Genomic DNA, 22,593 nt, shown 5'->3' with positions numbered 1-22,593 from the left:
GCTTTCCGACCGAGTTTATTGTTTTTCTATATATATGGCGATTTTCTCCGATTTTCCTCTTATATGCATGTATACTGTTTTTGTCTTATATACGATTACCGGTTTGTTTTCTAAATGCATATAACATATACGCGTGATCGGTTTTTCGCTTCGGGGCTTGTTATATATTTCTCCAATGACGCTGGATATATCGCATGTGCTTGTACCTGTACAACGAACAGCTCAATTTTCTAAATCGCACGTGCCCAAATAAAACGTTTATATAGGACACGAACGTGTACCACCGTGTACATAATATGTATATTATGTGCCGATCGATTGAAACGTGTGAAATCGACAAGCCACGCTCTGCACTTAAAAATACGAAAATAAATATAGTTATACATACACCTGGTGGATAATATTTGCACGTGTACAATATATATAAATCACGTTGTGCTTGTGATTATTCTGTTACGTACGCTTATTCAACTTAATCGATACACGAGGATTCGAGAGAGAGAGAGAGACCGCATATCGGAGTCGCAAAAATAATCAAATAAAAACCAATTGGTATATACGGCGCTTTTATGCGTATAAATACGCGTGCGCGCGTGCGTTCACCCATTACGGAATTGAAAAAAGAAAAGAAAGAAAGCAGCGACCACCGCAGCCTCGCGCACGCGTTACACGTACACCACAACTATGTGCATCACGAGCAAAAAAAAAAAAACAAAAAAAAACCCAAATCGATCCCGTAAGCCGGTACATGTAGGCACAGTGAAAAAGGAAGAAAGATCCAAGCCTCCAGCATCGATCCACCACCGCGGGGAGTCTCTGGCGAGCAACGGAGAGAGACCTCCTTAAAAGATCTCCGCTGGTCTCGAATTCTCTTCCGCGATGAGGAGAGAGGAGAGAGAGAGAGAGACCGGAGATCTATTTCGTTTTAAATAATTTTAACACTGTGTGCTCAACGTATTATATGGATGGGAAAAAAAAAACCACCGGTATACAGCCGTCGCGTCGTTGTCATATGTACATATAAGGTACCTACGTATATTAGAGCGCGCGTCATGCTGGGATCGGCAAGATTTTTCGAAAAGAGATACGTCTACCTATACCAAACAACTATGTACCTACACACAATATACCCATACTATACTTGACCGACAATGCAACAGGTGGTCGTACCTCGTATATATAGGTACTACACGCACGACGAACCGAAAAGGTGTATAACGCACTGGCTCGTCGCCTGGCCGAAGCGAAAGAGCTTTGCTTTCGTGACAAATCAGCCGGAATGATTAATCGGTGATTTTTTTTTTTTTTTTTTTTTTCTATTTCGCGGGGCTTCTCCTCTCGTCGTTAATCACCTGGAAATCGTCTTCTCGAGCACGCGTGCAACCGATCCCTCTCTCTCCACTTACCATTATCCGATCTTCGAGTTACTGCAGTATAAACCACTCTCCTACACACGCTAGCCGGAAAATTCGATTTTCTACCGGCCAGTATATATATGTATACATGTACGTCGTATGGAGCTCTTTTCGCAACTCCCCGCGCTACCACCGGCACCGGAGATTTATAGGATATGGGTTTTTTTTCCCCTTTTCCGAGAGCGCCACGCCGGTCCAACCGTTCGATCGCGAGATTTCTTTCCCGTGGATGCATGGATGTATATATGTTCTTAGGGCTACTGATAAATATGTTTACGCGTTTCCGGGAACGAGCAGGGAGAGACTGTGCACTTGCAGGTAATGGGGTTTGATGTCGCGAACGGGTCTTTTATGTGTGCGCCGTGATATCTCGCAACGCGAATGGGGAGACTCAATTTGAGTGGAAAAGGTTTTTTCGTTCGACTCGGTATTTTGTTTTTTATTAAAAAGATTCCAAGAAAACAGGGATGTAATGGTTTATGTAATAATAATACATACTTATTAGTTTGTACAACGAGTAAGGAAATATGCAACTCATATTTACAATTTTTGACTTTGCTCAGTGATAATATTTTTTTCGCCTTTGACTTGATAAGAGCTGTCAATGTGCAGTCGAAACGTTATCGACACTAAATGAAAAAAAAAAGTAAAAAATTTTGAATAGAGCATTGCCCTTCAGTTTAATATTGTTTTCTTATGTATTTTTTTGTCATTTCATACGTTAAGGTTTATTGGGTGTGTAATTTCGATAATTATGTTAGGTATGAGCGTGAAATATAGGTAGGAAAAAATCAGTTGATGTTACAAAATGATTGATTTTTACTGGTATTGATTCGGTGTTTATTGTTGCGCAACTTACCGAATCAATATAATATACATGCATATATAACAAGTTGATCTCACGATAAAGTTTATTCGAGTAATCGCAAAAACAAGATGAGAATTAAAAGTGTGTTCTATTACACACAGTTATACCTATATATGTACGTATCATAATTAAAAATATGTCTCTTTCGGCGTAAAGAGGTAAGTGTATTATGCGTTTATTTCACTGGCACCGCGTTGGAAGAAAAGGGGTGGGGGATGTGTGTATAAGATACGAATCCAACGTATATAAAATACGAATAAAGTTTTATTCAAATTTTGTTTGATAAATTTATCAAACCCTTGGTGATAAATCTGGATGAAGTTACAATCCTTCTTCTGCCGAGTGTATTTTTGCAGTCCCGAACACAGGTATACAAGGTAAACAAAAAAAATAATTCATAACGAAACACCACGATGGAGCTACCAAATGACATTTTTGGAAAGAAAAAAAAAGGAAAAATCGACTGATTTCGTCTACTCGAGGAAAATTCGTTAGTCTCAAAAGTATGATCGCGTACACCACTTTTGGACCCGGATGTGAGTGTTTTATAATCACCAACAACGAGTCTTTATACGTATACTTGACAGCTCCACGTATACTCAAGATATCCGACGATTCGCATCGTAAACACTACCGCTGGAATCAAGTTATCATTCGCGTATACAAAGTACATTTTATCACGTGAAAAAAAAAAAAAAAAAAAAAAGACGCGCCAGTCACTATATTTGTATTTGCCAGATGATTAAGCTCCACCTCTTCGTCGGCCCAAGGTTATCGCTCTTTCGCGTCGCACATAAAATAATATGTGTACCAATTGGTTGAGATCGCGTTTAGTCGAACCGATGCAGCCATCGGAGCATCTGCAATTTCAACTGTTTCGCAAACACCTGTACGTTCCGAGAAAAATTTTCCACTTACCCTCAGCCCCCAGTTTCGATGAACTCGTCTCGGGAAATATATTGTATCTATCAATGAAAGCTCGAAAAAAAAAATCTTATACTACTTCCCCCCGTTCGTTACATCGACCCGAACAATCTCCGCTATAAATCTGAACGCATAGTAAATAACACTCGAGCCAGTGGCATTAATAACAAAAATGTAAACAAGTGCCTCTTGACGATTCAACAGATCGAACGCACCGAACTTGAGCAGCCCCGCAAGTAAAAGCCATATCGGAAGATCATCACCATCGGCATCGGCAGTGAATAAGAGGTCGTCGACGACAACAGCACCGGCAACCATGTTGAGGAGTGCTGCGGTGCGGCTGGTGGTGCAGGAGCCGGACAAGGAGCTGCTCAAGCCGATCCAGCTGCCGCAGAGGATATTAACGGGCGCGGGACCGAGCAATTGTTCTCAGCGGGTGCTGCGGGCGCTTCACCAGCAACTTCTGGGTCACATGCATCCCGAGATCTTTCAGGTATAAATGTTACAATCTATACACCACACATACACAAAAGCAGTAGCATGCCTGTGCAACAATGCTCGGCGACGCTGTCGCGCTTATATTTTCCCTCCTCCTCGTTCCTTTTTTTTTTTTTTTTTTTTTTTTTTCTTTCTCCATCTCTTTGACCGTATCCTTGTCCCGTGTGCATACCGATTTCCTTTTCCCATCAGCCAGACATGCACACGCATACGGTATATATTATACCCCCCACTGCACGTGTATCTCACGCGTTCTTTCATTCTCTCCGAGAAGTCGCGCTTGACCTATACCTATATGCTACCTATGCATTTTCCGAATTTCTCATCTTTCTCTCTTCTTCTTTTCTCTTCTAAAAATGTACGAGTCCCGATCGCTGAAAATCGGAAGTTGTTTGTTACCGATCAATGTATGTCCAAAATCGGTGCGCCGCGAGTTTCACACATGTTATATTTATACCAAACCCATATTGATCACCGATTTTTGAAGAACTTGCTTCCGGCTCCATGACTAAAGGACATCCGCCTTCATTTATCACCGTATTTATAACATGTGTATGCGTCCATCGGCGTCTATATAATTATGATGGGGTCTCTTAACGGAACCACGTTACATATAACAAGAGGTGCGACAAATAATGTATTTTTTCTCTTCCCTCGGCCCCTAATGCTCAAATATACCACCGCCAGTACAACGAGCCCTTCCGAGAAAAATTAAGATGGTAATCGTACAGTCACGCAGTTTAGCACATCAGAGTCAAGGGAAAAGGAAGTACCTCCTGTATAATGTACACACAATCGGCATAAATACCAAGTGTCTCTCTCTCTCTCTCTAATAATAACATGCAGGTGTATGACGATTTTACAGCTGATGGACGAAATAAAGGCCGGTCTGCGTTACGCCTTCCAGACGTCGAACGCGCTGACTCTGGCCATAAGCGCTTCCGGTCACGCCGGCACCGAGGCGGCCATTGGCAACGTGCTCGAGCGCGGGGAAAGGATTCTCATTGTCAAGGCTGGACTGTGGGGCAAACGCGCGGCGGATATGGCCGATCGGCTCGGCATTCACGTGCGTATATATATAATACATTGTTTGCCCATCTAACGACACATGACATACACCTATCTTTACCTGCAGTGCACGGAGTAAAACAATACCTCTTGTTTTGATGACTTTTACGCGCACATTTAAATGCACAGACGCGCGTGTACAATATAACATACGACTCTCCGTCGTTGTGCAAGCGAACATTCATTTTATTCTTCACTCCCGAGTTGTAAAATTGTATTAGCCTTCAAGACCAAATTATTAATTTTAAATAAATGGTCAGAGGATGTTTTTCCATTTGTTCCCATTTTACATCGTTATGATATTATGGAGCTTGAAAAAAAAACCACTTGCACCCATGCTATTTTTGTTTCCCCCGCGTCAAAAGAGAAGAATTGTTGTTTTAAAAAGCTTGTTACGCGCTTCATTGACTATTTTGTCCACAGGTCGACTTTTTAGAACCCAAGTTGGGCGTCGCCTTCACGCTTGCGGAGCTCGAGGAAGCCATGAAACGCCACAAGCCCAATGCCGTCTTCGTGACGCACGCCGAGTCCTCTACCGGTCTCAAGCAGCCCTTGGAGGAGATCGGCAGCTTGGTCCACAGGTAAGTCAATTATTTCTCACCAAAGTGGCACAAAACTGAAAAAAAAAGGAAAAAAAAAAGGAGGGGACTGATTGTAATTTGTTTTGTTTTTTTTTTTCATTTCGACGCTCACCAACAGGTACGGTGGCCTGCTGATCGTGGACACGGTAGCGTCCCTCGGCGCGGAGCCGTTTTTTGCCGACGCCTGGGGTGTCGACGTCGTCTACACCGGCAGCCAAAAGGTCCTCGGCGCACCTCCCGGCCTCGCTCCCATAAGCTTCAGCCCATTGGCCCAGTAAGTACATATACAAGTACTATTGCGCACTTCCGTCGGGAACTGCTGAGGTATGAATATAATAGGCAGTGCGCATAATACAACGCGTGTATATACTTTTGACGCTATGCGCAGTCAAACGGCTTTGAATGCAAATGGCCTTTCCGCTGCTTTGGCCGTGGTAATTGAATTTTAGATTTCGGACGAGACAAAAACGTCGTCGAGCACACAAACCGAAACGTTATGATTACCTTTTAAAGTGCAAGGAGAGTGTAAAAAACTAAAGGTGATTAGCCTATGGAAAATAGTTGCGCGAACATTGGAAATTAAAGTTCCATGCGCGGAGTTTAACGCAGAGTTGCGGTAAAAAAAGTGTCGTTTTGTCGAAACGTTTCTCATGCGCCACTGAACGCGAACCTTGCGTGCAAAAGGTGCATTATGAATCCATCGTCAATTGAACATTGAAACCGTCAGTCAAAAGGACAAGTGCAGGGTACTACTACGAACGACGAAGACGAGGGTTCTTTGAAACTTTATTGCATGGAGTACAAGGTGTATTTCGAGTATACGTACCCATGTAGAGGGAAAAAGTCGGGGATAAAGAGAAACTCGGGCAGACGAGCTGCAGGGGTGAAACGTCTTCATGCAAATTTTCAATTACAAAGGCCCGCTGCTCTCGGGAACGGCATACACGTGTACATACTAGGTTGTACTTCTTGTGCATAATATAGACATAGGGGCGTCCCTCCTCGTTGTCGTGCGGAATATCAATTCGGGGACACGTCATGTATATCGCGCGGAAAGTCTTTTGCCGGCATCAGGAGTTTAACTCCCTACTTAACTACTCACTTATATACAACGATCCGTATATACGTGCGGCAGAGCGCACGTGACTCACGAGTATATAATATATATACATACCCAAGTCACGCCGATTTACTTGCAACCAAGTGTACGTACGCATACACACTTACTCGCTTCTTGTTCTCCCTCTTCCTTTATTTAGACTCGGCGAATGTTGGCGATGGTGTGCGCATACTTGTTATGGGTTGGGTACGGTATGTGGTGGCCTTTAGCGTATATACCCATGACGATTTCACCGCGCCAACTGTGCCGATCGGTATGCGCGACCCGCCGATTTTCATATAATACGTGCATGCGAGAATACACACAATGCAGGCTGACGTGTCTCGTTTTTACTAAACAATGGGCAGATCGAGCCATCCAATTGCTGCCATGAAATAATTTCCGAAATTTTCCAGGAAAAAGATTTTGAGCCGCAAGTCAGCGGTGCCGGTGTATTACTGGGACATGACGCTGTTGGGCCGCTACTGGAACTGCTTCGGGGCCAACAACGGGCCACGGCTGTATCATCACACGATCTGCCCGACTCTGGTATACGGTCTGCGCGAGGCCCTGGCCCAACTCGCCGAGGAAGGACTACCGGCTTCCTGGGCTCGCCACGCGGCCGTCACCGACAAGTTCCACGAGGGTCTGCGTAAACGCGGTTACGGCTTCTTCATCGACGACCCGCAGCACAGGTTGCGCACGATTAGCTCGATACTCCTGCCGAGCGGAGTTGACGCCTCGATCGTCATTCGGTACGCCATGGAGAGGTACGCTTTTTTTTTTTTTTTTTTTTTCCCCAATCATATTTTATACGAGTTGTTTGTTTTCACTGCGCGTATACTTGCTTGTATATATTTTGCGAGCGATGTACAATGCTTTTTCTTTCTTACGCTCTTTCATTTGCAATTGTAAATAGAACTCCGAGTTTTGTCGCGCGGGGACTATATTTTTGCGCGCTCAAGTATACGTTAGCCTGTGGCAGACGCTCAATACTTTTGCGGTTAAACTTTACGCGTTGCAAATATTAATGTAATACGGCTTTTGAAATTGACTTTCATTAGCTTTACTTTCTTGTTTTGATGACTGATTGAAAAAGTACATTGACGTATGGGGTGTCCAAATAAGTACCAATGAAAAAACTATTTACTCCTTTCAGATACAACGTAGAAATAAGTGGTGGATTGGGACCAACGGCTGGGAAAATCGTCCGCATCGGTTTGATGGGAGTAAACGCCACGCCCGGACACGTGGACTTGGTTCTCCGTGCACTTGATGATGGAATAAGATACGCCAGAGCTCAAATTAAATCAAATTTATAACTCTTGAACTATAGTTCCTCAATTTATTTTTGGTTCCATAAACTAGCTCGCCTAATGAACTTAACGAATACGCTTTAAATATGAAATTTTATTATTTACGATTTACCTATGATGGTTTTATTAGTCAGAATAATTAATTTTACAGATATTACGCTAGTGAGTAAGTTACTCAAAGTCAAATCTACTACTTGATATTAGTTAGTATTACCAACTATTTTTAGATTGTCAATTTATTTAATATTACCTTTATCTCATTAAGTCAGAGAAAGTATTTTCTCACATACGAATAATTGATAAACCACAATAAATTATTTTCACGTAATTATTAATTATACCAATAGGTGTTCCCATGTATTTGTCATGCCTAATTATTTACAAAAATAAAGCTAATTTATACACAATATTAAATAAAGTTCTTATATTTACGCTACGATCCTAGCCAAATTTTCTTTCATACACACCAAACTGCATAGCGGTATTCCAGTTTTTGCACAGCAATATCGCTTTAGATTAGAACATGTTGGATTACCACATAAAACAGGTTTAGGTGGATCCTTACTGAAAACACAATTTTCTAATGAATTACGGAACTGTCAACGAAATGAATAATATTTTGGGAATCTTACGCTTTTGCGGCTTGAAGAGGAAATCGTTCTCCAACTGGCAGAGATATTGTACTACCTTCCAAAGTTATCTTATACATTATGAGTGGAACCTGACGTTTACTTGAAGTTTTGCTCTTTGTTACGATTTTTGAAGATTTCGTTTCTTGTTTTTTTAGCAGCCTCTCCATAGTTTTTTTCTGCAAATTATTCATGTATTACGAATCAACTGTGCAGTTACACAATAAATGAGGAAGGCTAAAACAGATGCGATTTTTTTACCTTATCTTTTTCCCTTTTTTCGTCAGCAAGTTGCTTACGTTTCAATGACTTTAAAGCAGCTTTTTGAATGGCTTCTGCAGTCATGACTTTTTCTTTGTAACCAGTAGGCAAAGACATCAGCTGTTGTTCCATACCAGCATTGGGCTCTGTGTCTGACTTGCGTTCAAACATTGCCCTCTGTCTAGCAGTCATCAACTTGGGATCCTTGGGCTTGATCTTTTTAAGTTCATCATCAACCTGAGAGTTTCGTTTTTCATTAATAATAACGAAAATACGTGACGAATTTCATATATTTTAATATAATCTTACTTCTTCCAATTTGCCAGATTCAATAGCATCAAGCCACCTTTCCTCCTCACTGCTTGTACCACTGTCTTTGCCTTTATTTGTTTTAATCACTTTTTTCTTAATCGATGCTTTTGGTGAAAGACTGTTACTCGTACTTGGCAAAGTTGAATTGGCAATTTTGAAAACTTTCTCTTTTGTTTTGTCCGAGCTGCAAAATAATTTATAAAAAATAAGTATTTTAGAAAAACATTTGGCAGCAAATAATTATTTACTTCCTGAAACAACTATACCTTCTGTCTTCTTCTTTTTTCAATCGAACTTTGAAAGTCTTTCTTAGGTCTGTATCACCCGAAATATCAATGTAGCTTTCTTCATCGTGGGTTGATTTCTTCCTCTTGTGCTTTTTATGTTTGTGCTTCTTATGCCTCTTTTGAGGTATTGAACTGACAAAGTTATCAACTGTTGGGGTAGAAATGGGATATTTTAATCGGAAAATAAGGTTGGAGAACGTTTTTTTTCAAAATCCAAGAATATTTACCTATATTGATTTCCTCTTCTGAGCTAACTTCTTTGGTTTTACCCATTTTTTACTGAAATCAAACAATTCTTTGCGTTCCTCTCAAGAGAACATGAGTACAAGTTGAGTTAACCTAGTTTCGAGAATTTATCGTTTTTACGCAGCTAGGTGCTTTGTTAAACGATTAAATAATGATCACCAATTATTTTTTATTTTATTACGAACGTTTTCGTATCTTATGATCACTGTTTATCGCATCGGCATGAATCATAACCTCAAAACTTCAGCCGTATTGACTCATTTGACTGAACGGACCCTCCAAACTCGCCGATTGACTGACGGACGCGGGACGACGGACTCGGAAATCTGCCGAATGAGTAGGTACTTATTTTTTTATGCGATGATTCAGTTTTTGTTTCAGAAAAACTTAGGTTTTCTTATGGTATTAATGCAAAGCAAAGAAGCAGTCAAGCTACAAATTATTAGTCCAAGTAGTCATTTTTTTGTGATACAATTTCATTTTATTTCATGACTGCACCTTATTTATTGAATTGAATTTACTCAAAACTCAAATACATAATCATATAACTTTTACAGTTGAGGATGAGCGTTATGTCACAAAATTTCTAATTGCAAACAATTTTCGATACATACATCTCGTTCGTTGATACACATTGCGTAATCGACTATTTTAATTGAATAATCTAAGTTTGAAAATTCATTGCACTTTACAATTGAACTGTTCAAGTTTAATAATAACAGTTTTAATTAAAACTGTATGTTCCTATTTTATATAATTATTATTATATACATCATTTGGGAATTTTAATGACACCTAAGAATCATTCAAACCAGTCTGTCTTTCTTAAAAATTGATAAACATATAAAGTATACGTAATGTAATTTATTAATAGCCTATTTTAAAAAATTCATGATATTCTGTGAGTAAGATGTTTGAAATTGTTAATTATATACCAAAATGTAGTGAAATGAAGTTTATTAAAAACTTATGTTACCTTTAATAAAACATTATTAAAAGATTTTAAGTGAGTTATTTGAATTTAGCAAAATGCACATTATATTTGATCAATTAATAAGTAAAAATTACGACATTGAAAGTGTAAGTAATTAAAAATTGAAATACACCAATCAGCTTAATGTCGATCAAACGTCGGCAGTTGTGTCTCAAATCAATAAAGAACTTGAATGTATTATTTATTTAATATAATTTGTAATGCTATTTGTCAATGATTTATTATAAAGAAATCAATTACAAATGTAAATAAGTCATACTTTCAACAGACAAGTTTCAGTCAATACCGTATTTACAAAACAAAAGTTTGAGCTTTGCTTACACTTATTAATACTACTTAGATACTACAAAATTACGGGTATGGTTTGATTCGTTTTTCATTATATCTGTAGCCCAGAAAAATTGATCAAATAATAGTAATAATTCCATTAAAATGGCATCTGTATTTCATTTTTAGACTATGTTTTTAAAGTTTGGCACGTAAAATTAGTTGACAGTCATAGTTTATACAGAAATCGATACAAAAGATTTTTTACTTAATTAATTTACTTTATGGGGATTTAACCCATTTTCTAAGCTCGGCACAAACATAAGATACAAATCAAGACTTAAGCCCATGGCCGCTAGATCTCAAGTCTGTCACTCTGCCGTCCGACCTACGTGGACGGATTATAAAGTTGATTGGAATAATTACTAGATTGTCATTCTTAAACATACTTTGATAAAATTATGATTCGAACTTCAATAAATATTTTTTGTACAGAAGATTATTCATTGTTTAAGTTTCGTACTCTATTCGTAGTTGATTCGATAGTTTATACTTCTCGTAATCTATAGATATTTAACTAAAAATAAATAAAGGTCTAAAATAAAATATTATGATTTTATTTTTTCAACTAAGGCGTTTCCTTTAACTTTGGTCGTTCATTTACCGCGTTCGTGTTAGGGAAAATATCGTTTAAAACTCGTGCACATTTAACAACCAGGACCCTCACATGCTTCAATTAGCCCAATAAAGATTTCACACTAATTACGTAGATTTTTTTGAGTCATTACCTATTTGACGATTATGAATCAGCGATTGCTGATTAAAAAAAAAAAAAACATTTTCCATCGAGGTATTCAACAAATTGTTGTGAAAGTCGTTTAAAGTACCGATGTTAATAAACTATAATGTAAAAAATTGTTTATAAGAATAAGAGTTCAAAGCATTGGATCTAAAAGCTTAGATAGAACCAAGTAAAAAATTTATACTTGTGAAAAATTTAATAAATTGTCAGTTCTTCTCTGAAGACATTATCATATGAGCTATTTAATGTTTGCTCGAGCCTTAAGAAAGTGCCTCACGTCACGAATAACTGGGTAAGTGGGCATCAGGGTGGGTCAGTTTGTGTTTTGCTTGTTGGTACGAAGTCGATTGAGACCAGAGCGCTCACCCTCCTCCTCGTCAGATGTACAGGTCGGTGCCCCACTTACTGCACCCTTTGATGAAGTAGCCTGCATTAGCTCTGGATTAGGTCCATTTCGATTTTCATAGAGTAAAATGTTCAAGGTTTCCTCGTAAATGCGCGCTTCTGGAAATTCAACCTGTAAAAAGGTCAATCAGCATAAAATTTGCCTAAAGTAACAATTGAGTATCAATTCAATGTTAGATTAAAACTGTTGTTTAGTTCAAAGAAGATCTATTTACATAAAGTTACATCTACGATATGAAATTGTAAGTACCAAAGCAAAAAAACCTTTTAAGCTTACCTTTGTGTGTTTTTTATCAGTTGTGTACACTATAGAATGACAGCAAACCTCAGCCACTTTACGCCCATGCCCATAAAATGTCCAGCAACAAATTTCACTAGAGCCTATAACATCTTTAATAAATAGAACTCTACCACTAAATCTAAGAGACATTTTGTCAAAGAGTTCGATGTTTTTCAAAAGATTGTCGTCAGACGTACTGAAAAATAATTAAAAAATGTTATAATTACGTGTTACAATAACGTATTTGTACAATTTTAAAGTAATGCAGAGTTAATCTTACGTTGTGTATGAATATTTATTATTATGTCTGTTAACAAGTAATTTGACCACAGGCTTTGTAGTACTGCTTATAAGCAACTGTTCCTCACTTTGAGAGGTTATAAGTGGCACCCTGCATATGGGATCAGTTTCTTTTTCTTTCCTCTTGAGTGCCTGTTCACAGGATTCAGCCAGTTCACTGATACAATAATACTTGGCTTCAGCAAGGAGCTCCACTATTTCTTTGGCACTTTCTGGCAAAGGGACTGTGCCATCCCTCAAGAAGTTCAATATAGTCCCAAAATGTTTACCACAGCGATCAATTAGTATCCATCCTGAAACAGTAACCATTCAGCATTGGATTAATGCTAGTACTTCATTTGATGTAAACACCGCTTATAAATACTTGTATAATCAGTTCCTTACCTTCAGAGTCTGTGAGCACCTCCATCCTACCACTGAACATGGCACGTAGCATTGTATCATGCTTCCTGAGGGTGCTAATGGTAGTGTAATGCAAGGAACCACCAATATTGAGTTTAACGTACTCGGAGGGACACTTGTTCCCAGCCTGATTGCCAGACATGATGAGCGACTTGACAGGCAACTCAACTGGTTCAATGATGCAAGCCGAGGCTGCAGCTGCAGCTGCTGGCGACGACGAGTTGGCTTTGTCGAGCTCGAAATCCAACATTTAATCCATTTACGAGAGATAACAGTAAATATACGAAACGATGCGATCACGAAGAGGACGAGGAGGGTTTTTATGAAAAGAGGGTCAGCCACTTTGTGGGAGAGACTACTGTCGTTGCACTTTTAGTTTCGTTGTTGCAGCTCAGGTCACCTGGATCACTCCCATTTTTTTTACTCCTGGCACTTGGTTTCTATTCCTCTACTTCAAAAACACTACTTGAAGTTTAACTCCCGCGAAGTGAATTGGCTAAGGAAAAAAGTTAACGTAAGAAGGTAGATAGAACTTATAACACCTCAAATGTCACGGAACACACTTTCATGCCTCGTATATCATTATTCTAGTTACAAATAATTGTTTGAGCATTCGGTTGTTCTCTTTTCATGCTCGTCGTTCCAAGTACACAAAAAAAAAGTTGGTTACTATAAACACCCTAATAAATAAGAATTACTTAAGTAGGGGTTATCGTAACCAGAGGGGAGCTCTTGTTTATGGCTTACAAGACGTACAAGATTAAATATCCATCAGAGATATATCAGGCTCCCCCGCTGCCCCCTTCCCAGTAGGCAACGAGAGAGAGGGCACGCTGATAGCGCGCAATAATTTGAAATAAAGTCAAAATCGATCATCAATCGTATATTAAGTGTAGCATAAGTATAGTTATCATGTAATAATGCCATATAGTCGATTTTATTAAACCAAGTAAGTAGAATGTCTATACTTTTGGAGGTCGATTTTCGGGTAAAAGACAAATTGTAAACTTGCCGCAAACAGCACAAACGATGTTAACTTTATATTTTATATCTGTTTAATTAGTTGCGGCTGGTTTATATGTGATAACATGGCTCTACTGTAAATACTAATAATTATTCGGATCAGCGCCATCTAGCAGTCTTCATTTTTTCGCGTTTTCGCCAAAAGTGGCTCCTAAAATTCTGAATCAGAGCTTTAGCTAGAGCCATTAAATCAATTATAAACCAGCCGCAACGAATATACTAGATATAAAATGAAAATTAATTGTTGTCGGTGCTATTTGTTGCAAGTGCTCAATTCGTCTTTTACCCGAAAATCGATCTCCAAAAGTATAGACATTCTGCTTAAATGATTTAATAAAATGATAAAATCGACTATATGGCACTACTTAGTAGTGATAACTACATTACTACACATAACTTCACGTATATTTTACACCGTGCTTTCTTTACCAGAATGACAAAATCCAAAGTAAATATATGTATAAATAATGTTTATATATATATATATATATATATATCTTTCCCACGTAACGATGTAACAATTTATAAGCTGTATACTTGAGTAAATAAAATGCCTGCTTTGCAACTTAAGTGCGCGCTTCCGTACGTGTTTTTGTGCACTCATACTTTTTCTTGTGCGTGCTTATTATGCGTTTTTATAGAGATGTCGGTATTTTCTCACGCGCGTGTGCGCTTATTTTCCATCCCCCTGTCGACGCTTCTGTTTTGAAATAAAGAAAAGCTTAGCAACGGGTAATGTACGACATTGCATCTACAAGCAAATGTTGCATCCTCGCAAGTTGCGGTGGGTATGGCAGATTCTTTGAAGAATTACGGTCTTTTCCTCGACGATGTGTCCAAGATCCGCGTACTCGAGCCCGAGGTCGCCACGCAGACCGAAAAATTGCGCGACGAGTGCCAGAATTTCGTGACAAGTGAGTAAAAAATTGCGCTCTTATTATACTTGCGTGTACGTAAGTACTCGATTGTACTAAATGAAGATCGATATTTCGTTACCTACTTTTTACATGAATCAGAGGATCACTGAGATGATTTTTGTTTTGTTTTGTTATGTAGAGATCGGCGATTTTCACAAAGTAGCCGAGGATTTCATCAGGGTAATGAGTAATTTGGCGGATTCGGTCGAGAGAGAAAAAATGCGGACCATAGGTATTCGCAATCTACTGCATTCCGTTACAAAAGAACACGAAGCGGAAAAACAACAGCTGGAGGTAAAGACAGCCAATAGTAACAATAATTTAAAAATGGTAAGGGAACGAAAATTAAAACGCGTTGATTTTGTCTTTAGGCGCTTGTACTTGAGAAATCAATGGAACTGGAAAGATTACGAGTCGAGTATGAATCGCTGAAGAAAATTGAAATGGAGCAACTGGAAATGATTGAACATCTAACGTCTAATTGAATTATTACATTTATGCGTAACTTTTTTATGATTAGCTTTTGTCGGGAAAGATCATTTTTATGTGTTATACACAAAAGTTGTTAATGTGGTGACTGGCTGGAAATAACTGTTTATTATAAATAAAAAATCAAAATAGATCATACATGTAGTTTAAATAAAAGCGTTCATTCAGGCACACAACGGTAAGATTAACTTTTATTTGTTTCATTGGTATGTATTTAAAAGCTTTTTCAACAACAAAATCCGAAAATTAATGTTTTAAAAAATGATAATGAGAAATATCCAAAGAAATAAGACGCATTAGTAGAATACTTTTTATTTTCGCACAAAATTTACAAAAACCTTATAGAGACGTCTGTGGTATCAGAATTCAAAATAATAAAAAATGTATAACTACAATATTTTGCTTTCCTTATTGATCATACATATAATACTAAAAAAAAAAAAATTCGTTTAGTACGATTATTTGTTCTATTCTAAGATAAAAACGTTTTAGATCCTAAATGTAAAGCACATCTGAACTTGTCATTTTGGATGAAATTTTTCCAGATTTATCTTTAAACTCCTCTTATAATTTCAGTCAAAAATTAAACTAAACAGTGAAACATGCACTTCATTCTAATAAGAAATAAAATGGTAACATGTTTGATAAATAAATCAGTATCGAAGCAAAAAACTTTGTCTTTACAGTGGAGTGTCTGTCAAAATTTTGATTTTTAATTTTGCCAGGTCTTGAAATTTGGTTCTGCCTCAATTACTTTTGGTAATAAAAATGTTTCAACTTTTTCATAACGTAAAGATACTTCTTTTTTTTTCTATTGGCGAGGCGTTCATTTTCCGCTTTTTATGCAGCAAAACAACAAAATATAGATTGCTTTTCATATTGCAAAATCTTTTTACACAATTTTTAATATCGATCGTTGTTTGGTTCTTGATAATATAGAGATGTGTTACAACAACGTGACCAGGAGTTCAAAAATAAACTTTATTTCATACAATAAAAATAATAAATGGTCTTATTTTTTTCCAAATTACAAGTACAAAGTCTACAAGCTAATTTTATAAATATTTACATGTTTATACCTAAAATAGCGATACTTAAAGGTAAAAAATTATTTTTTGAAAGAAATCGATTTTTCTTTATAATTTTAATGACAAAATAATTAAATAATTATAGTACCATGAGGATGCAAACGTAAATTTACATTTCAGTAACAGTACGGTTTATGTGATTTTCAGTAAAATTGTATCTTGATATTTGTGGAGCAAACGAGATATATTGTAAGTTTCGATTCAAAAATTAAAAACAATACTCATAAGAGTATGAAATAATTTTTAACACTTACTTGCCTTATTTGTAGTTTTATCTTAAGTTGAATTTTTTTTTTATATGCTAACAGATGATTAGAAAGCCAAAAATACTTAAATAAACTACATTTTGACAATTCAATGTAAATTACATGTAGTGAACAATAAATCGAGACAAACGAATTTAAATTAAATTATTTTACAAAAATATATTCTCATATGCTCCAAAATTCCATCACCATTATTCAACGCTGATACATTTTTTTACATATAAAACTATAATAACGGACAATAATCGCTATGAACGTAAAGTAAAATCCACAGCTTTACAAGTTTTACAAAAATTCACATTCAATGCAACAGCTTTCATCAAATTTTTCAGCACTCATTCATTTTCATACGCTTATTATTATCCACCGCATTGTTTTCGACAGTATCTCCATCTCCGTTGTTTTCTGTGCAAGGCGATGCTGGCCTCTTCTTATTTTCTAGCACGGCATCTTCTGTGGAGCTTGCCTCTTTCTCTAACTGCAACGATTTAAATTTTACGATTATCGCGGTCATATTATCGCATCCTGTACCATCTCCAAGAGTGTTAGGCGCTAGGCAATCATCAAAGAGCTGGAAGAAGGGTAAGCTTATAAGTACTTTGTTAAAGTGTGTGAAAAAAAAAAGATAAAATAAAAAAAATATTAATTTAACAAACCTCTTCGCATATTTTTGAAAGAGTTTTGTCTGGCTGGTTTATACGCTCACGTACAAAAGTAATGACTTTCTGACTTGACATAGAGTTCCATATACCATCGCACGCTAATACCATGAATTCATCCTTTTCGCGATCTATTGTAATAGTCTGAATGTCAGGCAATGCTGATATCATTTGTTCTTGCGCAGGTAGATCTTTGCTCTTTTTGTAAGCATGGTCACCGAGTGCTCTTGATAGATTAAGTCCACCATTAACTCGGCCGTCACTTGTCACTTTACCACCAGCCTTGACAATGCGATCCATCTCGATTTGGTCTTCAGGTTTGTGGTCAAAACTCAGTTCAACAGCTTCCCCATTTCTGCAGAGAACACATCGAGAGTCACCTGCATTAGCTACATACAATTCGTTACCTTTAAGAACAGCTACTACAGCTGTACACCCGCTGTCAGCTCCAGGCTGTAAAATAATTTCTCTGATTAGTGACACTAAAAAGGAATAAAATATAGATTTACTGGCATTTTAATACAAACTTCATCATTAGGTTCCCTAATATCCACTTCATCATCCTCATCCTCGTCGTCATCTTCTTCCTCGTCAACTGGTATATCTTGTACATCTTCATCTTCAGCGAGTTCATCGTTTTCGTCATTTTCACTTTCTGCCGAATCATCTTCACCATCAGGATCGTCTTCTTCGTCATCATAGCTGAAAAAAAAGAACGGTTAAGTTAAATGGCTTAGTTATTAACTATTTTGTGAGATTAAAAGTATTAATGCAATTCGAAATAATTGAATCACAACTGTACCTCACGTCTGTATTTTCATAATTATCGTCATCGCTATCACTGTCAGAGGAGTCAGAGTTAATAAAGTTTTTATACAGTTCTTTATTCTGATTGCTTTTAAATCCACTGCTACTGATATTCTCCAGCTGTTCGGCCTCGCCATTCTCAAGTGGTACAGCAGAACAACTGCTACTACACTCATTGTCGTTGACACTTTTACTGCTATCAGCAGTTTCAACATTATTTGTTTCTCCATTAACTTCAGCTTCGCTGGGAACAGAAGCTGAGTTTGTGACTTTACTAGGTGATACCCTTTCGTTGGCATCTTCAGAACTATCTGGCATTTCTGAAACTTTTGCTTTTACTGGTTTTGAGTCTGCTGATGAATCGACTTGAGATGCGGAAGCAGCATCACCATTGCTTGTGGTTGAATCAAGTTCCTGATCAGCTTCACTACTGTTGGGGGCTTCAATTTTATTTTGAGAGCCAGATGATGACGCTAATTCACATTGTTGGCTAGAACTGCTAACATTTGAATCGTTATTTTCCGATCGTCTGCTGGAGCCATCACTAGAAGAAGAACCAACTCCAGATGAAGAAGAAGATCCAGTTCCAGAGGATGAACAAGCATTTGAGGAACCAGCTACACATGGTCTTTTACTTAAGGATCCAGTGATGCCTGAAGAACTGGCTCCAGATGAAGATGCTTCTCCAGTGTCTTTGTTATCTCGTAAATAAGCCAAATGTGGCGATTTCTTAATTATATGGTCTTCGATTTCTGTTTTGTATTTGGATAAGACTTCTTCAATTGGCATACTTGCTTCCATACGTAATCTAGCAACATTATCTTCTTCATTTTCTGAAAAGAAAAAACATAAATACATTTATAACACAAATACAAGCAAACACGTTTATGAAAAAATTGAGATGATTCTTTTTTTAATACATTTAAAATAATAAGATTAAAATATTACCAGAATCGTTCTGGTCATCTTTAGCAAATGCTTTTAAAACTTTGATTACTTCTGGTGTTGTCAAGGAAGCATCAAAACCCAAAAAGGTATCGATCAAGGCTTGCTTGATATCACCTCTCTTGTATGCATCTGTATTCTTTAAAAATTGTGGTAACTGTTGGGAACAGTATGTAGAAACTTCGTCTCCACCATGACCATCGTAAACAGCAAACAACGACGTTTCTTCATCAAAGTCTATGCAGCAATTGTGAGCATCCTAAAAAAAAAATATGCTTATAAATCTATTTGCACACATAATGAAGTGCAATTAACAAAGTGGGCATGTGATAATTTCACGGCAGTTATTGATTATTTGTCCAAGTGTAGAACATATCTTTGTTACTTAATGTTAATCTGGTTAAATAGATACTAATTTCAACAATGCACACTGTAAAAGTGTCATTATTATCAACAATATTATAACTCAACTTTTAGCTCTGCACTCAATGATGAATTATATTGAATGAATTTTGCGAATCACGATAAATGCAGGTATTTGTAATGATAACATGAAAAAGTGCAACAGTGAGTGGTTGGAAAATCCCAGCAGGAGCTGCACCCACGCTTTTACAGCATCTTCATTGAAAAGCCAAGAGACGTTGGTTGTGAAGAAAAGGAGAAAAAAAAAAAAAACAAGATATTCGAAACAAATTGTCAACTCAAGATTTACTGACAGAGGTGTCGTAAAAGTTAGCTCAAAGGTACTTTTTGAGCACCTAGTGCATCCCTAGTGCCACCCTAAAAAGGAGCACAGCCGCTCCGAAAAAGAGAGGTTAAGTTTATCCGGCATGCCCAAAATTGGAATCCCTCCAAAAGTGCAAGTCGTAGCAAAGCGCATCCCAGCCAACCTGAGCACGAGAAGCACCAAAAGAAGGGTGCCGTGGGTCGGCGTACGACGGGCCAGGAAGGAGAAACGAGAAAAAGAGCAGAAGCGAGTGTGTGCGAGAGATTCCTTACCTCCTGGCTCATGCGCCAGCCCTGCATGGAGCTCGCCCCGTAGGCGACGCGATTACCTTCCTCATCGCTAGACACTTTTTCGACGGAAGGCGTGGACAGGTAGACCCCCATCGTTATTTCCTCGCTGTGAGAGCTTTATGGCTCACAGCTCTTTACGTTAAGAGCAGCGGAACCGTGACCCGTGACACAACTATATTCTATTCGACCGCACCGGCTGGGTTATGCACTGCACTGCACTGTGCGTGTGCAATTCTTCGGCGGAGTACGCGAGAGTACGCTACGACGCGCGCGCGCGCTCTTTTTTTTTTTTTTTTTTTTTTTTTTTAAGTAAGTAAGTATTAACCTAAGAAATGTAAGAACTGCACGAATTTGCTTGCGGAAGGCACGTCAGCGAGTTGCTGGACCGCGGTGGCGCGATGCGTGATGAGAACAATCTGAAATGTGCATTTTAAGAAGTAAATTAAGTTTATATTATCGATGACAATGAGACGATTGTTTAGGTTGATTTGACCAACGTAATGATTTCCGATGAAATACAATGGTTGTTTTTGAACAATGAAAAACCTTATGAGAAGCTGCTCGAGCAAGATGTTACAAATGCTTATTAGCTCCATATTAAGTTGGTGATGGGTAAAGAAATTGTCATCGTAGATATAAGTATATAAGTAGATAACTTTATTGAATTTTTTAAGTATATCGTTTGAAGTTTCGATTCAACAGATTTGGCGATAATTAGTCGCTATAGGTTTTGATTTTAGTTTTGGGAATGTTTGCAAAAGAGCATTTCATAGTTCCAGTGGTGCATTGCATGTTTGCGTTGCATAACTTTTTGCATTTAATTAATTATACGCACGTAAAGTGATCAATATAAATAAATGTGAGTAAGTATCTCTAAAGTTATTTTCCAGAATTCGAAAAGTACTGCGTTTGCAAGTTAATTAGTTGTAATGATTTATAACGTAATTACAGTCATTAGTAACGTTATGTGGTTACTGTAGCAACATTCAAACCTCGCGGTTTTATGATCACGTGACCACGTCATCGCGCTTGCGCAGTGCGTGACGATAGATGATAGGCGCCTAAATTTAAATGAAAAGAATGAAAAATAAAAAAAATTCTGTTTATACTTTATTAGTTAAAAAAGAAAAGTTACACAAACTTTAATATTGTATAACACTCATTTAAATTAATTTATACAAATAAAATGACAAAATTGTTTAAGAACATCGATGCAAAATAAGAGTTTAAGATGTATTAAAAACAGTTTTTTTATCTTATCATGTTCGTCTTGCTACTATGATAGTATTACTTATCGTTAGCAGCTAGTCACCAAGAGAAGGTAGTCCTGGACTCATAGTATTATGCTGCAGAATCTCATAATTATTCAATTTAATCACTTTGATAATACATAGCGTTACAAACACATACAACACGTACAGCTTATCTCCACCATCAAATACATCATCGAATATTTCCACCATCACGAGAACCTATATCCGTAAATTTAAGCCACGAGTTCCGTAAAAGCTTCTTTTTTTTTCCTCGTTCGTACATAAAAGCGGCCTTAGCTCATGGATCGTTCCATACATATATCCATAAAGCACTATTTTTAACCGTTTTTTTTTTTTTTTTTTTTTTTTTGCATCTCTTCGCGTGCTCCCGAGTAAAGGCGTTTTTTTTTTTTTTAATTCTCCACTTCCATTGGCAATAACGTGTAGCACGATAGAAGGGGTAGTTTTTTTTTTCCCACTGACGTGTATAAAGTACATGCCGGACTTTGCGTGCACGACGCGAGTTTGTCTGGATTCTTCATTTTGCGCTGAATCGCTTCATGGACGCGAAGTTTTTTTTTTTTTTTTTTTTTTTTTTTTTTTTTTATTCCCGATTGGGTGTGTAGATGGAGTGTACCGTTTCCTTTCTTTCTTCCTCTGGCGGTGGTTGATTAATTGAAAGTTTTCCGTCTCCCGGACACTGTTTACCTTCTTTTATTTCCTCGTTTTTTCCCTCCCAAGTTCTTCGTTGGAGATTGATTTTCTTTGATGTGCTTCAAAATACATATAAATTGAATTTTTACCGGTTTATCTTCAATATTCTTGGGTGGACTGTGGGGGTAGTAATTGGGTCACGCATATCGTATAATAACCAGAAAATTACCTTGCAGCTCCACTTTCAAAAAAAAAAAATTTTTTAGAATCAATAGTATATTTACTACAACAGTTCGAAGTAAACAATCTTTTGAAACAATGTTTATATTTTTTTGCATCGAGAATATTTTCTTGCATGGGACGAATATTTTCTCAAAGTAAGAAAATAGTAAATAACAATAATTTCTTGAATCTTAGATGTTTATTTTCAGAGTTGAATCGCAAAACCCTTTTTTACTTGTAACGAAATGTGTTGCATAGATATGTATGTAAAGGTATATCTCATTTTTATTTATAAAGTC

The 22,593-nt window shown here is 37.4% G+C and overlaps 5 protein-coding genes across 6 annotated transcripts; 2 read left to right on the top strand and 3 right to left on the bottom strand.

Moving 5' to 3' along the window:
• The first annotated feature begins 3,135 nt into the window (after nt 1-3,135).
• On the top strand, nt 3,136-8,165 carry Agxt (Alanine-glyoxylate aminotransferase). Its single transcript, XM_014360090.2, has 7 exons — nt 3,136-3,172; nt 3,412-3,700; nt 4,571-4,771; nt 5,197-5,354; nt 5,473-5,628; nt 6,870-7,223; nt 7,613-8,165. The coding sequence occupies exons 2-7, from the start codon at nt 3,524-3,526 to the stop codon at nt 7,773-7,775; spliced, it is 1,209 nt and encodes a 402-aa protein (XP_014215576.2). The 5' UTR covers nt 3,136-3,172; nt 3,412-3,523; the 3' UTR covers nt 7,776-8,165.
• LOC106644537 (INO80 complex subunit B) lies at nt 8,058-9,769 on the bottom strand. 2 transcript variants are annotated; one of them, XM_089592580.1, is made up of 6 exons: nt 9,482-9,769; nt 9,238-9,408; nt 8,969-9,155; nt 8,660-8,896; nt 8,402-8,577; nt 8,058-8,333 (listed from the first exon to the last, which is right to left on the bottom strand). In XM_089592580.1, exons 1-6 carry the CDS (start codon nt 9,529-9,531, stop codon nt 8,198-8,200), a joined length of 957 nt encoding a protein of 318 aa, XP_089448706.1. In that variant the 5' UTR covers nt 9,532-9,769; the 3' UTR covers nt 8,058-8,197. The 2 variants fall into 2 exon arrangements, with proteins under 2 accessions (XP_089448706.1, XP_014215578.2); XM_014360092.2 differs by having other exon boundaries at nt 8,059-8,333; nt 9,238-9,406; nt 9,486-9,769.
• A 1,824-nt stretch (nt 9,770-11,593) lies between these two features.
• Nucleotides 11,594-13,715, bottom strand: LOC149374538 (BTB/POZ domain-containing adapter for CUL3-mediated RhoA degradation protein 3). The gene is made up of 4 exons (XM_089593257.1): nt 12,937-13,715; nt 12,533-12,845; nt 12,250-12,448; nt 11,594-12,084 (listed from the first exon to the last, which is right to left on the bottom strand). Exons 1-4 carry the CDS (start codon nt 13,202-13,204, stop codon nt 11,881-11,883), a joined length of 984 nt encoding a protein of 327 aa, XP_089449383.1. The 5' UTR covers nt 13,205-13,715; the 3' UTR covers nt 11,594-11,880.
• A 960-nt stretch (nt 13,716-14,675) lies between these two features.
• On the top strand, nt 14,676-15,516 carry IFT20 (intraflagellar transport 20). Its single transcript, XM_014360088.2, has 3 exons — nt 14,676-14,891; nt 15,034-15,188; nt 15,266-15,516. Exons 1-3 carry the CDS (start codon nt 14,768-14,770, stop codon nt 15,377-15,379), a joined length of 393 nt encoding a protein of 130 aa, XP_014215574.1. The 5' UTR covers nt 14,676-14,767; the 3' UTR covers nt 15,380-15,516.
• A 431-nt stretch (nt 15,517-15,947) lies between these two features.
• Nucleotides 15,948-20,394, bottom strand: LOC106644531 (putative protein phosphatase CG10417). The gene is made up of 6 exons (XM_089593227.1): nt 20,148-20,394; nt 19,152-19,407; nt 18,199-19,036; nt 17,924-18,098; nt 17,394-17,849; nt 15,948-17,308 (listed from the first exon to the last, which is right to left on the bottom strand). Exons 1-6 carry the CDS (start codon nt 20,256-20,258, stop codon nt 17,066-17,068), a joined length of 2,079 nt encoding a protein of 692 aa, XP_089449353.1. The 5' UTR covers nt 20,259-20,394; the 3' UTR covers nt 15,948-17,065.
• Nucleotides 20,395-22,593: the final 2,199 nt, after the last annotated feature.

The sequence above is a fragment of the Copidosoma floridanum genome, unplaced genomic scaffold, assembly GCF_036245765.1.
Source record: "Copidosoma floridanum isolate Cflo_tuat_1 unplaced genomic scaffold, Cflo_Japanese_pri ptg000019l, whole genome shotgun sequence".
Lineage (NCBI taxonomy): Eukaryota > Metazoa > Arthropoda > Insecta > Hymenoptera > Encyrtidae > Copidosoma > Copidosoma floridanum.
The sequence above is the reverse complement of the archived record's forward strand: the minus strand, read 5'-3'. Positions and strand labels throughout refer to the sequence as shown.

What these genes read in the sequence shown, in the direction of transcription:
- Agxt (XM_014360090.2), top strand. Translation starts at nt 3,524, where the DNA reads ATGTTGAGGAGTGCTGCGGTGCGGCTGGTGGTGCAGGAGCCGGACAAG. An exon ending in CCGATCGGCTCGGCATTCAC is followed by an intron (nt 4,772 to 5,196) that starts GTGCGTATATAT and finishes TTTTGTCCACAG; the next exon opens with GTCGACTTTTTAGAACCCAA. An exon ending in ATTCGGTACGCCATGGAGAG is followed by an intron (nt 7,224 to 7,612) that starts GTACGCTTTTTT and finishes TACTCCTTTCAG; the next exon opens with ATACAACGTAGAAATAAGTG.
- LOC106644537 (XM_089592580.1), bottom strand. Translation starts at nt 9,531, where the DNA reads ATGGGTAAAACCAAAGAAGTTAGCTCAGAAGAGGAAATCAATATAGGT. An exon ending in AAAAAAGAAGAAGACAGAAG is followed by an intron (nt 9,156 to 9,237) that starts GTATAGTTGTTT and finishes ATTATTTTGCAG; the next exon opens with CTCGGACAAAACAAAAGAGA. An exon ending in AATCTGGCAAATTGGAAGAA is followed by an intron (nt 8,897 to 8,968) that starts GTAAGATTATAT and finishes CGAAACTCTCAG; the next exon opens with GTTGATGATGAACTTAAAAA.
- LOC149374538 (XM_089593257.1), bottom strand. Translation starts at nt 13,204, where the DNA reads ATGTTGGATTTCGAGCTCGACAAAGCCAACTCGTCGTCGCCAGCAGCT. An exon ending in GGTGCTCACAGACTCTGAAG is followed by an intron (nt 12,846 to 12,936) that starts GTAAGGAACTGA and finishes TTACTGTTTCAG; the next exon opens with GATGGATACTAATTGATCGC. An exon ending in AATAAATATTCATACACAAC is followed by an intron (nt 12,449 to 12,532) that starts GTAAGATTAACT and finishes ATTATTTTTCAG; the next exon opens with TACGTCTGACGACAATCTTT.
- IFT20 (XM_014360088.2), top strand. Translation starts at nt 14,768, where the DNA reads ATGGCAGATTCTTTGAAGAATTACGGTCTTTTCCTCGACGATGTGTCC. An exon ending in GTGCCAGAATTTCGTGACAA is followed by an intron (nt 14,892 to 15,033) that starts GTGAGTAAAAAA and finishes TTTGTTATGTAG; the next exon opens with AGATCGGCGATTTTCACAAA. An exon ending in CGGAAAAACAACAGCTGGAG is followed by an intron (nt 15,189 to 15,265) that starts GTAAAGACAGCC and finishes TTTTGTCTTTAG; the next exon opens with GCGCTTGTACTTGAGAAATC.
- LOC106644531 (XM_089593227.1), bottom strand. Translation starts at nt 20,258, where the DNA reads ATGGGGGTCTACCTGTCCACGCCTTCCGTCGAAAAAGTGTCTAGCGAT. An exon ending in GCTGGCGCATGAGCCAGGAG is followed by an intron (nt 19,408 to 20,147) that starts GTAAGGAATCTC and finishes TTTTTTTTTTAG; the next exon opens with GATGCTCACAATTGCTGCAT. An exon ending in TATGAAAATACAGACGTGAG is followed by an intron (nt 18,099 to 18,198) that starts GTACAGTTGTGA and finishes CTTTTTTTTCAG; the next exon opens with CTATGATGACGAAGAAGACG.